Raw genomic sequence first — 13,572 nt, forward strand, 5'->3', positions numbered from 1 at the left:
GACTGATGCCACATGTGCTGTATATGGTTCTATATAGCACCAAAAAGTATTATGCTTTTGTTATGATGCTAAGCTTGTAACAATGACCCCTATTTGGTGCTCTCTCTCTCTCTCTCTCTCTCTCTCTCTATCTATGTGTGTGTACACTCACCGGCCACTGTTCAATTGTTTGTTAACACAAACAGCTAATCAGCCAATCACATGGCCGCATTTAGGCATGCCTTGCATGCCTTGTTGATGTGAGAGGTCAGAGGAGAATGGGCAGACTGGTTCCAGATGATAGAAAGGCAACAGGAACTCAAATAACCAAACAAAATCTCTGAGGAACGTTTCCAACACCTTGTTGAAAGTCTGACAAGAAGAATTAAGGCAGTTCTGAAGGCAAAAGGAAAAACTTTTACTAGCAAGGTTACCTAATAAAGTGGTCAGTGAGTGTATATACAGTACATAACCATTTTCCAAAAGATTCTATAAAGTTCTTTACCTAAGAAACCCCGAAGAACCATCTTTTTAAAGAGTGTACTTTTAAGAGGTTTCAGTATTGATGTCAGTATCGAAACACTGAACGATGCCCAGCTCTAGCTCTAACACGGCTAATCCTACTAATCAGCTAATCAACAAGGCCTTCCTGAGTTCCTGAGTTCTACTAAGATGGGTTTAAAGGGGAATTCCACCAATTAATTATTTTTTTTCTGCATAATTGAGTCTTTGTGATGAAAACAAAGCCATTCATGTTGCTTTGATGTGAAATACTTAAAGGCAGAGAAATTTAGCAATTGCTTTAGAGTGGTGGTGATAGGAACCAGGGGTCACAATGTCTACAACACCAATGTAGTCATTTTATTTAACTGTCCAAAACAACTAGTGAAGCTACATGAGGAGAAAAAAAAGTAGCGAAAAAACGAAAAAATTTGATTTCCTTTGGAGATTATTCATTCTGCCATGAATATATTAAAAATATATATATTCTAGGCCAAAAGATTTTGTAAAACAATGTATGTAACCAGTTCATGTCATACTTTTCTGTGATGTAGCTTTCACAGGCTTTAAATTCTTCAGACGTCTGGTTACAATCACCACCACTGTGAACAATTCTCATTCTCATGAATGGTGCATTTCACATCAAACCTCTCCGAATGACTTTACACGTTAACGGTTTAATTTTATGGCAATTTCAACAAATGTTGGAATTCCTCTTTAAAATTCCTCTCTTGTACTGTACTGTTCATATGTGTAATAATAATAATTACGTGTGCAGTAACTCAGAGATACAATAAACTGTTTATACTAGATGTTTAATATTTATTATCAGTCACCACCAATTTACTGTATTCATAAGAACTTAAATCTCGTGTACATATTGCAAATTCTCTTTATCTTTTGTTCCAAATTATTAGTTTATTCTTTTACATAAATGGTTGCAACTGTAACAACTGCAGTTTCCCTCTGGGATCAGTAAAGGATTCTGATTCTGATTCTTTGGAGAAATTAACATACGACATGCATTTTAACCTAGAAAGTTTTGCATGAATTTGGTCTCCTTTATAAACAACAAGGAGAAACAACTATTTTTTTGTCTGTTATATATTTGCATTGCATCTTATACCCCAATGTCTTACTTAAATCTCACTAAACATACCCTACATTGCTGCGTATGTCTATATATAGAGGCCCACCTCTCCCCACCCATTCGGCTGCTTACAGCATCTGGAATGTTAACCCTGCATTCCTTGTAATCTGAAAAGCCAAATAAAAAGAAAATAATTAAAATAAAAAGTGCAGGTCAGGAGCACTCCAGGACCATTGTTGAGAAAAAGTGCAGTAAAGTTTCTCAGGAATCTCTGTCCTTCAGTAGCACAGCTTCCTCCGAGGCTTCATCGTTATGAACCGAGCGGCGGGCATCACAGGTCAGCCGGTCAAAGCGGCGGAGGAAGTGGATGACTGCGGCCAGGAGGAGTACCTGCACAACTATGAAGACAAACAGGCTGATCTGAGAGGCAATGGCCAGGTCACACAGCCAACTGTGACACGAGCTCAGCACCTCCTCCTCATCCAGATACGCCACCAGCCTCCCCTGCTGATTGGGAGGAGAAGCACAGCTCACATTCCTGCAAGAGATCAACACAGACAAATAATAAATCAAATCAAAGTTTTGGAATCACTGTTTTCAATAATATAAAATCAGCTTGGCTGCTGATAAATGTATAAAATGATTCATATCATGTTGCCGCTTCATAAAAGCATCATGCAGCACAAGCATATTTTCATACATGTTTAACAACAGATGCTCCTATAATGTTTATGGGTATTAAAAATGAAAAACAAAAGTTTGGAAATTAATTCCAACAATTTTTCAAAATGTATGCATAATTATTGAAATGCAAGTACAGTCAATCAAAATAGTTTGATGAGTAATGTTCCCTTCTAGACAAAGTCAGAGTCAAAACTGTTCCCCGGGATTGAGATTTATTTGTTAATGATTCATGTATTAACCTTCTGTAAGGTTGATACATGAATCATTAACAAATAAGATGCCTAATAGCTGAGAACTTTTTACGATTTTAGGGTCAAGGTTTAACAGAACGTTTGGGCCCAAAAGGTACCTTTTTAAACAGCTGAAAAGCATTCGCAAATATGAAAACAATGAATTTTATGCCATTCTGTGTTTAGAAAATTATAAAATTTTCTATAGAAAAACGATTAACCATTTCTAAACCACAGTTTTTCATAAAAGCTCCAGAGACGCCCTTTTGCTCTCTCTCAGGAGCGCCCTCTAGTGTCTGTTTAACCTGGAAGACTAGTGTCAGTTCTCCTCACCTGAAATTCTCTGGGGACACCCAACTTTTCAAAACGTTGATAATGCAAATTTACATTAAAGACTAATCAGGTTTATTCTTACTAAAACATCACATGTAAACATTTCTGAATAACATTTGTAACAGTACTATCTAATAATGTCCTAAAACGCTAATGCATCTTATCCCCTTGTTGTGGTGTGAGCACTCATCAGTATGTGTTTTTGACCAAAAGACTTTGGATGTGCTTTTAACAACAGTTTTCATCATTATAATTATTGATAAATCATTATTTAGGCAAAATATAGCAAGGAAGACAGTTTAATCAACAATGAGATACATATCCAGTAAGTAAATAGCCGTTTTAGGTTAACAAAACCTTTGAAGATCTTTTTATACTTTTATACTGATACAACAGGTAAAATGGGATTTTTTTAAACAATTGACAGCATAATGAAAATTGGCCATCTGATGACTGATATTTTTCCAAATATTTCTTGTATTTGGATGTTTTGCAAAAATCATCTTTAGACATATAAATGAGTAATCTACCTTGATATGCATAATTTTAGATAAAATAAAAGCATCAAGTATACAATCTAGTATATATCCAGTCACTAGGACTAGGAACATACTAGGAAATCTATTCTCCTGTAACATCTTTCAGAATATGGTTAGAAATATTGTAAAACTTGATTTTTTTGGTTCTGAATGTAGAGAAAATTTTAATATTAAAAAGGAGCATTAATCAAATGCCTGCTTAGACATCAAGCACTGTTTGTGTGAATAATGAAAGAGACATATTTAGATATTCTAGTCTGGGGGATGTTACCCAAATATCATTTGATTTTTGCAAAAATCAAACCATGTGCCAGTATATGCTAAAAAATGCAATATAAACAAAAACACAGACTTACTCTGCTTTAAGCTTCGGCTCAGCTATAGTCTTTCTCACATCTCTAGCAAGAAACTTTTCCTCAAAGGTTTCAATATCTCAACGGTCGACTTTATACGAGGCTAAGTCAGCTTCTTATTCACCAGCTTCTTGTTTGAACTTAACCGTTCTCCCTTAAATGATGCCTGAGGCGCCAGAATGCAACTGCTGCACCATTTAAGGTGAAAGGGGAAGATTCAAACAATAAGCTGACTCCACCTTCGCAACTTTTTAGTGTTTGACAGTTTCCGTCTGTAGTTCAGGAAACTGGCTAGAGTGCTTTTAAATGCAAATAAGTCCATTTGTCTCTAAATAATTGATGTTCGTCTTAAATCTCTCTCTTTGCAGTTTAGTTAGCTACTAGCTAGCTAGGTCAGATTGTTGTCTGCGTTGCTGTGGTGACCAGAAGTCTGCACGCCGATCTTCAGGGTTAAGGTTTGGTGAATAAGCAGTTATAAGCTACATTAACTCCAGCGATTTATTGTTAAAACTGAGTTAGAACGATCAGCAGAGCTTTATTTCACCGCAAATGATGATTTTTTTTTTTTTACTTAAATATCTAATTATGTTGTGGAGCCGCAACAGAGAACTGCATGTTGCTGACCCCTGTCCGAGCCAGATTCTACAGAAACCAAACATGAGTGGGCCAGCGTGGCTGTGATGGTGCGGAGGATATAAGCAGGGTAAGAATTGACTAAACACACTGAAATACACACGACCTGGTGGCCACTGACATTTGTCTGTAGTTTAAGAGAAGAGTGATGATAGGTTTCTGAGCGGTCACTCCTGTCTGCAGGAAGAAACTCACACACTCACCTGATCAGTGCATTGCTGTGCTGTTTTAACAGCCACTCCCTCAGATAAAGTACTGCACAGTCACATGTCCAGTGGTTCTCGTGCAGGCTGACCCGCTCCAAGGCCGGCAGCGGGTCCAGCAGGCCGGCAGGCAGCGATGTGAGGAGGTTGTCATGGAGACGGAGCTCAATGGTGTCAGTGGGGAAAGATGAGGGCAGTTTGTCAGTGGTCAGTCCCCGCGCGCTGCAGTCCACCACACCGGCCCTGCAGGAGCACACCTGCGGACACGCGTCCTGAGCCGCGTACACATCAGCCCCCAACACAACGAGCACAACCAGGACCAACACGCGTCTCATTCCAGCACGCACTGCGGGACAGAGAGGGTGAATGTGTCATATAATGTAGTTAGCTAGCTAATTGAGTGACTGACAGTACAATTAGACTGTCCGAGGGGGTCGGATTCACCACTCAAAAGTCAGGAATCTGTGTGTTTTTAATGATGGAAAACCAGACTGAAGCCCAGTTCAGCACTATTTTAAGTCGCCACTCGGAGGTGTGTCATACCTGCATTACTCAAGGGTCCACTCACAGCAGTGAAGCGTGGATTATTCAAACAGAAGTCATAGCTAATCAGGCAGCCTGTCAAAGAACCACTTGTCACTGTGTTTGCACACTGTGAAATTAGACCTCTGCATTTAACACACCCGTGTAATGAAACACCCACATACATGCACACACACACTAGGGGGCAGTGAGCACACTTGCCCGGAGCAGTGGGGAGCCCTATCCATGGCGCCCGTGGAGCATTTTGGGGTTAGGTGTCTTGCTCAAGGGCACTTCAGTCATGGACTGTCAACCGAGGGGATTGAACCGGCAACCTTCCGGTCACAGGGCTGGTTCCCTGACCTCCAGCCCACAACTGCCCCCAACAAGACAAAATTACTTTTTTAAACATTTAAATTTGTGAGTACCTGCTTTGGATCCCATAATAAGTTACCTTAGTGATACTGCAGCCTAAAGCATAGAAATCAAATGTAAAGTGTTTTAAAAATGAAGCTTTTTTAAATATTTTAAAAACTTTAAAATAGTTTAATGCTACGGATATAATGTCTGCCAGTATTTTCAGGTATAAAAAGGGATTTCTGGGTAAGTTCTGCAGTTGAAGTCGACATTTATGTTCACTCATCTACACTCTTCACGCTAATTAAGTAGCCAATGGAACGGCCTTCAGGTCAGGGGAAATGTGTGGACAAATGGATGAAGGCTTGTTAAAACCAGCACTGAAACAGACTTGAAGAAGCTTTTTTGACCATATAGTCGCTGACCAAAAAAATAAACAGATATATAAAAGATACCATATAAAAGATTACCTGAGCCCTTCTTGGCTGCATAAAACCACCTATTTAAAAATACATTTTTAAACTTAAAATTGAAATCCATACATCAGTCTCACTACGTATTTTTGTCTTAGGCGCCACTATTAAAGGAATTTAAGGAAAAGTCTTTAAATATCATTTTTAAGATGGTTAAAAACATTCAATCAGTTGTGAAGACTTTTGGCTGCTAGTGTGCACGTATGTAATGTGATAGAAATCTGTTTAAAAATAAAATCATTCAGAAAGGATTCTAACATGATTGAGAAAGCTCTACATTGATAATGAAGCTATAATCAAATTGGGTTAATTGACAAAACTACATTATCATTATTATTATAGTATTATAGTATAGTTATTAGTACATTATTTATACAAATCAATTGATTAGTAACTTCTTTCGTACTTGAAATAGTGAATAAAACATCTAAAAGGATGTTTTTAATAATTTCTACATCCCTACTCAAAAGGCATATGTTGCTAACTTTTAAAATAATTTCCAATGAAACATAATTTGAATTTTTATTTAAAGTTTTGCTCACATTTTTTTACATGTAAAAAGTTTTTTTTACATACCTTTTGCATGCGACTGTATGTGCTGTAATGTGACTGAATAATTGAATAATTATAATAATTACAGCATAACTTGCAAGGGATTATTAGATGCACATATCTAAATAAACATGTCCAAAGAAAAATAAATCCATAAAATTATGGATTTTGGTGCATTATGGTTTTTGGTACATTTGTGTGTGTGTGTGTGTGTGTGTGTGTGTGTGTGTGTGTGTGTGTGTGTGTGTGTGTGTGTATATCTATATGTATATATATATATACACACACACACACACACACACACACACACACACACACACACACACACACACAGAACCCTTCAGTCTGAAGAAGGTCAGCTCATGATAGAGTCTGATAGTGGTTAGTAGGACTCACCCAGCACTCCTCAACACAGCACATTAGAATGTTACTATGAGCATACAGTATGATATGGACATTTGTTTCACTGAAATAGATAATGAGGTTCTCTGGGATTTGCATGGAAGTCTAATATACTGAAAAAAGAGGAAAGTAACGGAGCATGACAGGCAGAGATAAAGAGTGCCTAACCGGAAAGAGGGGGAAGACGCATAAGAGAATGGATGATACAGCAAAAAATGAACTTTTCCCCTCCACAGTTAATTTGTGATAAACATAAAATGGAATGTTTTATAATTTTAATTTAAAAAAATTACAATAAAAAGAAACAAAATTCCACTCTATTGCATTTTCTGCATTGCGTGGTAACACCGGTGTTTCTCAGTAATTAAACATTTCACATTTTCCCTAAAAGGGTATGATTTCATCAAAAATGACCAATATACACATATTTTTATAGAACGACAGCAAGTCCAGGGTAGCCAGTAAACCGTGGAATATACTGTAATGAGGTTTTGTAGAATAACGTGTAATAAAAAGGCATTTTACTATTATTTTACTATTACCAGCATTACATATGAGGTCTAGTAGTTCAGCAGGTACCACACTAGGATATTCTCTGTCAGCTCCTGTAGAACATAAAGCTGAAAGAATGTGTAAAAGATGATGTTCTTACCAGTATGACGAGTGACTTCAATTTAAAATGGGCCTACAGAAGGAGTGTGTACTCTTTCACACCAGTGACAGGCTAGTGGAGACACAGCTGGGTCACACTGATAAAACTCCCTCATAAGCACATAAACATGCACTCACTCCACCCCCCTCAGAGCAATATCACAGAGGAAGTGGGGCACAAATTTGCTCTAAATGGTTGTGCCCATGTGGAATCAAACTCATGAGTAGTTAATTTAGTTATTCTCTTACCCCTAAAATAGTCAAACAACTGAGACACGCTTGGTGTCTGACTATTGCTTGCTTAGTTTTGCACTTTGTGTATGTAAAATGAAAAAGTTAACAAGCCAATGGAAGCTCAATAACCCCAATAGCAGCTTAATCTTCTATTAAAAATACAGAGTAGCAGCAATTTTGAGGCCTGGATTTCATCTATGCTTTTTCCCATTTTTATAGACAGCAGTTTGTCATAGTGTTGGAAAACAAATCTATTTAAGATGACTTAAAAGCTCAATACATTTAGGAGAACTGTGCAATGATACAGGCTTCTATTACTTGTTAAATATATTAGCCTGGTGGCTCCAGTGAAAATCTTTAGAAACAAACTTTGCACAAATACATATTTCATTCAGTGATTTAAAGCGAAATTCTGCGTTCCAGAGAGACTTTATCAAGTCCCAATAGTTTACAGTGGTGGTGATAGCTACCAAAACGTCTCCAAAAGCTACCTTACAGCAAGTTATCACAAACGAGTTGCCTGATACCTGACACAGTGCTTGAAGTTTTGAGATTAATGTAATAAATTAATGATTAAAAGATGTCTATTCAACTATTATATTCAGGTTCCCAAAGAAAATATTTTTTTCCAGATTTAGCACCATTTTACCGTCATCAATATGATATATAAAAACTCAGAAGACGCGTAGCTTCACTAGTCATTTTGGATCGTAAATAAAATGGCTATATTTGTGTTGCAGACATTGTGACCCTTGGTTCTTTTCACTAGCACTGTAAAGAAATCAGAGTCAGTATGTTTCTGTACAATGAACCATTTCACATCAAACCGCTCTGAATGACTTTAACTTCATCTGGATGCGCGTGTCCTTTAAGGATTCAGAATATATCTGAAAACTCAAAGTACATTCAGAAAACAGAATTCTGGGAATAAGACCACGAGTGTATAAAGAACAGACGTCTGTAATCTGAATTATGCATATTTATTCAATAACAATAACCTGCACTGTACTTCTACATTCACTTAGAGCTAGCACTATAAAAGCCAAGACTGCAATTGAGCAGCTTACAAGAATAAAAAGGGTTTATCATAAAAGTACATGTTCACACACACACACACGCACGCACATTCCAGACTCACCCAAATCGGCTAAAACGGCATTACAAAACACCTTTTGCACATTCGTCTAGTTAAGCATTAAAAAAATCAAGTAAATATAAATTAGATACATCTAAAAGTCAATTTAATTTAAATTAATATTACATTATATTACCCCTGTTAGCTATACTCACATTGGCATCAACACAAATGAAACATTAAATAGCTGCATCACATTTGTACTTGCCAGGCGAGGGCTCCAAAGCACCAAGCAAATCAGTTTGCAAATATACAGTATAAGAGTCTGTCACTGTCTGTTTGGAGGATACGCTGCAGGTATAATACACATATGACCATTTGAGTTCATTCACATGGGAGAGTACAGAGCATACAGTAAGATTTGTACTGACAGGTGTGTTTCTGCATAATGTATGTTCACATACGCGTATGCGGTGAGGTTTGTGTGTTGTATGTATGTGTGTGTGTGTGTGTGTGTGTGTGTGTGTGTGTGTGTGTGTGTGTGTGTGTGTGTGTGTGTGTGTATCTGTGTGTAATCATCACTGGTCTTTCTCGTGCATCTGTTGCTGCATCTTCTCCAACATTTCCTGCATCCTCTTCAGCTGCAGACACACAAGCATAGAGCACAGTCAGGTTAGTCAGGTTTACCTTTTTATGGTTGACTTCTTGATTGGCTAGGGGAGCAAAATACATCTGAATATCATAAAGAAAATACAATTCTCAGGCTTTAAACACCCTTGGATTGTTGCTTTCATTGCAAATATGTTCCACTAGTCTTTAAATAGTTTTTCCAGTCATATTAAGGTAGTATATTTGAAAAAAATCAAATACTGACTCAAGACACAATTCTGAATCAAACTTAACATTCTGTGATGCACTGAATCATTTCCTAAAGCAAAGGTTCCCGAACGTTTCAATGCCTAAAGCCATGTATAGAAGAAGGGTTTGCCCTGAGACCAAACTAGTCAAGTCCTTCAGTCCTGACAGGGGAATTAAAATAAAACAAAAATGGTGAAAATCCTTGTGTTTTTTTTAATGATTACATGGTTCATATGTAAATAACGTCATTCAATGTGGTTTGATGTGAAATGTTCCATTCTGGAGAAACCTACCAAGTCAGAATTGTTCACTGTGGTGGACAAGACCCAGACACTGAAAAAGTTTGTTGCTATGTTGCGAAGAGCTCACAGAAAGTTAGTGTATGAAATGGTTATGAATACGTTGCCCGATGCCTGAGGTATTGTTTTCCATCAGCTTTGACATAAGCTTTTGGCCTAACATGTATTAAGGTCATTCATGGTGGAGAGGTACACATAGGATGCTGTGAGGTGAAAAAGTCCACAAAGAAAACAATTCTATTCAGATGTACCACTTTTTTACCCTTTTCAACACTACATGTAAAAACTTATTAGTCCCGAACTTCCACTTCTGCTGAGAGAACACCGAGCGCTATCGGCAGCCATTTCTTGGCGGGTCTGTGTGTCTGTTTTGATTTTGTGTTGTCGCTGGATTACACATCACTAAGCTTTCATGCTGGACTGTTTTCTGGACTATACGGTCTTCCTACCTGATTTCTGGAGTCATATTGCACTGCTATTGGACTGTCTAACATTTTGGATTGTTGCTTTTTGACATCCACATCTATTCTGCTGTTAAGACAGCATTTTTCCATTTTTCTCGTCTCCGGTCATTTCTCATTCAAGCCGACGTAGAAACGCTTGTGCGTGCATTAGTGACATCACAACTGGAAGACTGCTTCTTCTTCTTCTTTTCTTCTTCTTTCGGCTGCTCCCTTTAGGGGTCGCCACAGCGGATCATCTGCCTCCATCTTGCCCTATCCATTGCCTCCTCTACTTTCACACCAACCATCTCCATGTCCACCTTCACTACATCCATAAACCTTCTCTGAGCTCTACCTCTTCTCCTTCTACCCGGCAGCTCCATCTCCAACATTCTTTGCCCAATATATCCACTATTCCTCCTCAACACATGTCCAAACCATCTCAACCTGGCCTCTCTGGCTTTATCTCCAAACTGCTCCACCTTCACTGTCCCTCTGATCTGCTCATTTCTAATCTTGTCCATCCTTGTCACTCCCAACGAAAATCTCAGCATCTTCATCTCCGCCACCTGCAGCTCAGCCTCCTGTCTTTTAGACAGAGCCACAGTCTCCACACCATACATCATAGCAGGACGCACTGCTGTCTTGTAAACCTTCCCTTTCACTCTTGCTGCTATCCTTCTGTCACACATCAGCCCTGACATCCGTCTCCACCCACTCCATCCTGCCTGCACCCTCTTCTTCACCTCTTTTCTACACTGTCCATTGCTCTGGATGGTTGACCCAAGATATTTGAAGTCATCCAACTTTACGTCCTCTACTCCTTGCATCTTCACGACTGGACGACTGCAATGTTCTTTTCTGACCTCCCTGTCAAAACGCTCACTGAGTTGACGCTGCTGCTAGGATCGACACCTTTCCAAAAATGAATGACCACATCATCCCTGTCCTTCAGAGTCTTCACTGGTTGCCCATTTCATTCCGTTTAGTGTGATCATGTTCTTTGATTGTAAAGCGTCCTTGAGCAGGGAAAGACGCTAAATAAATAAAAGTGATGATGATGATGAAGAAAACTCAGAAGTAGCTTCACTGGTTGTCTTGGACAGTAAAAACAGTTATATTTGCAATGTCAACAAGCTCCTCTACAATTAAATGTTTCACAACAAAACCACTCGGAACGACTCTGTTAACATCTTTTACAGTTGATCCTCAAACTGCTTCATTTGGACTGCGCATTAGGTCTGGCTGGTGTCAAGAATTGTTTGAAACTTGTCCCACCTCTGCTGCTGCTGCCCACTTGTCTCCATACTGCAACTCCCAGTCGGAAAACCCCCCTCCTAAAGATCTTATCAGTCAAACAGTTCAAAGATTAGAGCTTTACCTCCTCGTCCTTCATCTTGATGAGTCTCTCTGTCTCTGCGTCTGGAGTGGGCAGTGGCAGGATGGGAATTGGACTGTCCATGCGGTTGTCCTGTGCAAGTTTACTGCCATACAATTGCAAATACATAGACATTCAGATAACAAACACAGTCCATGAATTCACACTGCATTGACCCTTTGCTGATGGGAATGTATTATAGGTCAAATTCACACAAACACACACACACCTGGTCATCTCCTGTATGCAGTGAGCTCTGTAGTTCTCATAATGTACATCACAGGTCACGTCTTTCAGGTCGTGCATGTGAGAGCGAATCAGCATGTTCCTCAGTTTCACAAAGTCACAATGAGACTGATTCTCCACTGTAGAAAATACACACAGAAATGTTCATATGCACATTAGATGACTGATTTTATGCTATATGGCCAAAAGCATGTGGACACCTATACACTGCACCTATATGAGTTTGTTGGACATCCCATTCCAAAACCATGGCCATTAAAATGGAGTTGCCCACTCCGTCCCCCTGTACAGTTATCACAGCCCCCACTCTTCCGGAAAAGCTTTCCACAAGATATTGGAGCGTTTCTGTGGGAATCTGTCCCCGTTCATTCAATCAAAAGAGCATTTGTAAAGTGATGTACAATGAAACGTACTGATGTTGGCCTAGAGGTGGTCGGTGGTCAGTGGGCAGTTACTTCACACCAAACGAACTAGGGGTGTTCAAACTTTTGCATATAATTATATACAGTGAACCTCAAAGTGACACACACAAACATCTCACCTTCTACAATTCCCCATGGATAGAGACGTCCTCGCACTCTTTGCCCTCTTGCTTCCACTACTGTATTACTACCGATAACGGCAAATGGAGTACACTCCTAAAACACATACACACATATACAGTCAAACGGAAAATCAGAAGCATTTAACACGTTTAGCACAAGGCTTGCTACAAACCAGTTCAATACGTAGATACAGTTGAGACCATAACAGAATACAAGAGGAAAACCGTCCACATGAGGGCAGTAAATCAACAGAGATCACTTTCATACTGTAATCACCAAGGATAAAGCTGTTGAACGTGGTTATTAGGCAACTCTGTGGCGTTTTAGAGATTTGTGTCTCACCTTAAGCTCTTTATCCATCTGCTTAAACTCCTCATCCTCATCAGAGTCACACTCAGGAAACTGATACACTTTAATCCCAAACCGCTCAATCTCATCTCGCACCTGAGAGAGTGTAAAACGATAAACTGAGATTAGCATAAAGGACTGAAGACAGAGACAAACATTCATGTAGGGCGGCCCTATTAAGAACGTTCTGTTGTAGTACAGGTTAAAATGAGAGGCTGTGTGCTCACCCGGTCCTTCAGCTTCTTTATCTCGTTTGGAGTGAGACAGTCTGCTTTGGCGATGAGGGGAATAATGTTCACCTTCTCATGTAGAGCCTTCATGAATTCCACATCAACCGGCCTTAAACTGCGAAAGCACAAACACAGACACAAAAACGTTTAATTATATGAAGATGTCAGGGTGGATGATGACAGTTGCAACCTAATCTAATTCGTTCATGTTTAAATTGAACAGTTTGAATCAGAAAACATGAAAAAAGCGTTTTGTATTGTTCATAGCTGCACTGCTTAATCACATCACTATGCTACTTTTCAATATTTTCTTTTGAAATGTAAGGCGAATTCTTTGAAATCACCCCAATCTCTGTAAAATCTTTGTGGAACGAAGATATTTTTAACAAATAAAATATTGAAAATCAAATCTCC

At 38.9% G+C, this 13,572-nt stretch overlaps 2 protein-coding genes across 3 annotated transcripts in view; both read right to left on the reverse strand.

Annotated features, from left to right (window-relative positions):
* Window positions 1–349: 349 nt before the first annotated feature.
* On the reverse strand, window positions 350–8,582 carry gp1bb (glycoprotein Ib platelet subunit beta). The gene is made up of 3 exons (XM_017702791.2): window positions 7,504–8,582; window positions 4,546–4,891; window positions 350–2,108 (listed from the first exon to the last, which is right to left on the reverse strand). Exons 2-3 carry the CDS (start codon window positions 4,878–4,880, stop codon window positions 1,832–1,834), a joined length of 612 nt encoding a protein of 203 aa, XP_017558280.2. The 5' UTR covers window positions 4,881–4,891; window positions 7,504–8,582; the 3' UTR covers window positions 350–1,831.
* Window positions 8,583–8,702: 120 nt separating this feature from the next.
* Window positions 8,703–13,572, reverse strand: part of sept5a (septin 5a) — a 20,360-nt gene continuing 15,490 nt past the window's right edge. For both annotated transcript variants that reach the window (XM_017702790.2, XM_017702789.2), the window contains 6 exons: window positions 13,156–13,273; window positions 12,923–13,024; window positions 12,577–12,673; window positions 12,019–12,154; window positions 11,793–11,895; window positions 8,703–9,452 (listed from right to left, as the gene is read on the reverse strand). In XM_017702790.2, the coding sequence (XP_017558279.1) occupies window positions 9,390–9,452; window positions 11,793–11,895; window positions 12,019–12,154; window positions 12,577–12,673; window positions 12,923–13,024; window positions 13,156–13,273 (619 nt within the window). In that variant the 3' untranslated portion in view covers window positions 8,703–9,389. The remainder of the gene's footprint in view (window positions 9,453–11,792; window positions 11,896–12,018; window positions 12,155–12,576; window positions 12,674–12,922; window positions 13,025–13,155; window positions 13,274–13,572) is intronic.

Source organism: Pygocentrus nattereri, chromosome 28 (genome assembly GCF_015220715.1).
Source record: "Pygocentrus nattereri isolate fPygNat1 chromosome 28, fPygNat1.pri, whole genome shotgun sequence".
NCBI classification, from domain to species: Eukaryota; Metazoa; Chordata; class Actinopteri; order Characiformes; family Serrasalmidae; genus Pygocentrus; species Pygocentrus nattereri.

Excerpts from the sequence above, each read along its gene's own strand:
- gp1bb (XM_017702791.2), bottom strand. The coding sequence starts at position 4,880 with ATGAGACGCGTGTTGGTCCTGGTTGTGCTCGTTGTGTTGGGGGCTGAT. Across the intron at positions 2,109-4,545 it reads CACAGCAATGCACTGATCAG|GAATGTGAGCTGTGCTTCTC; the intron begins GTGAGTGTGTGA and ends GATCTCTTGCAG.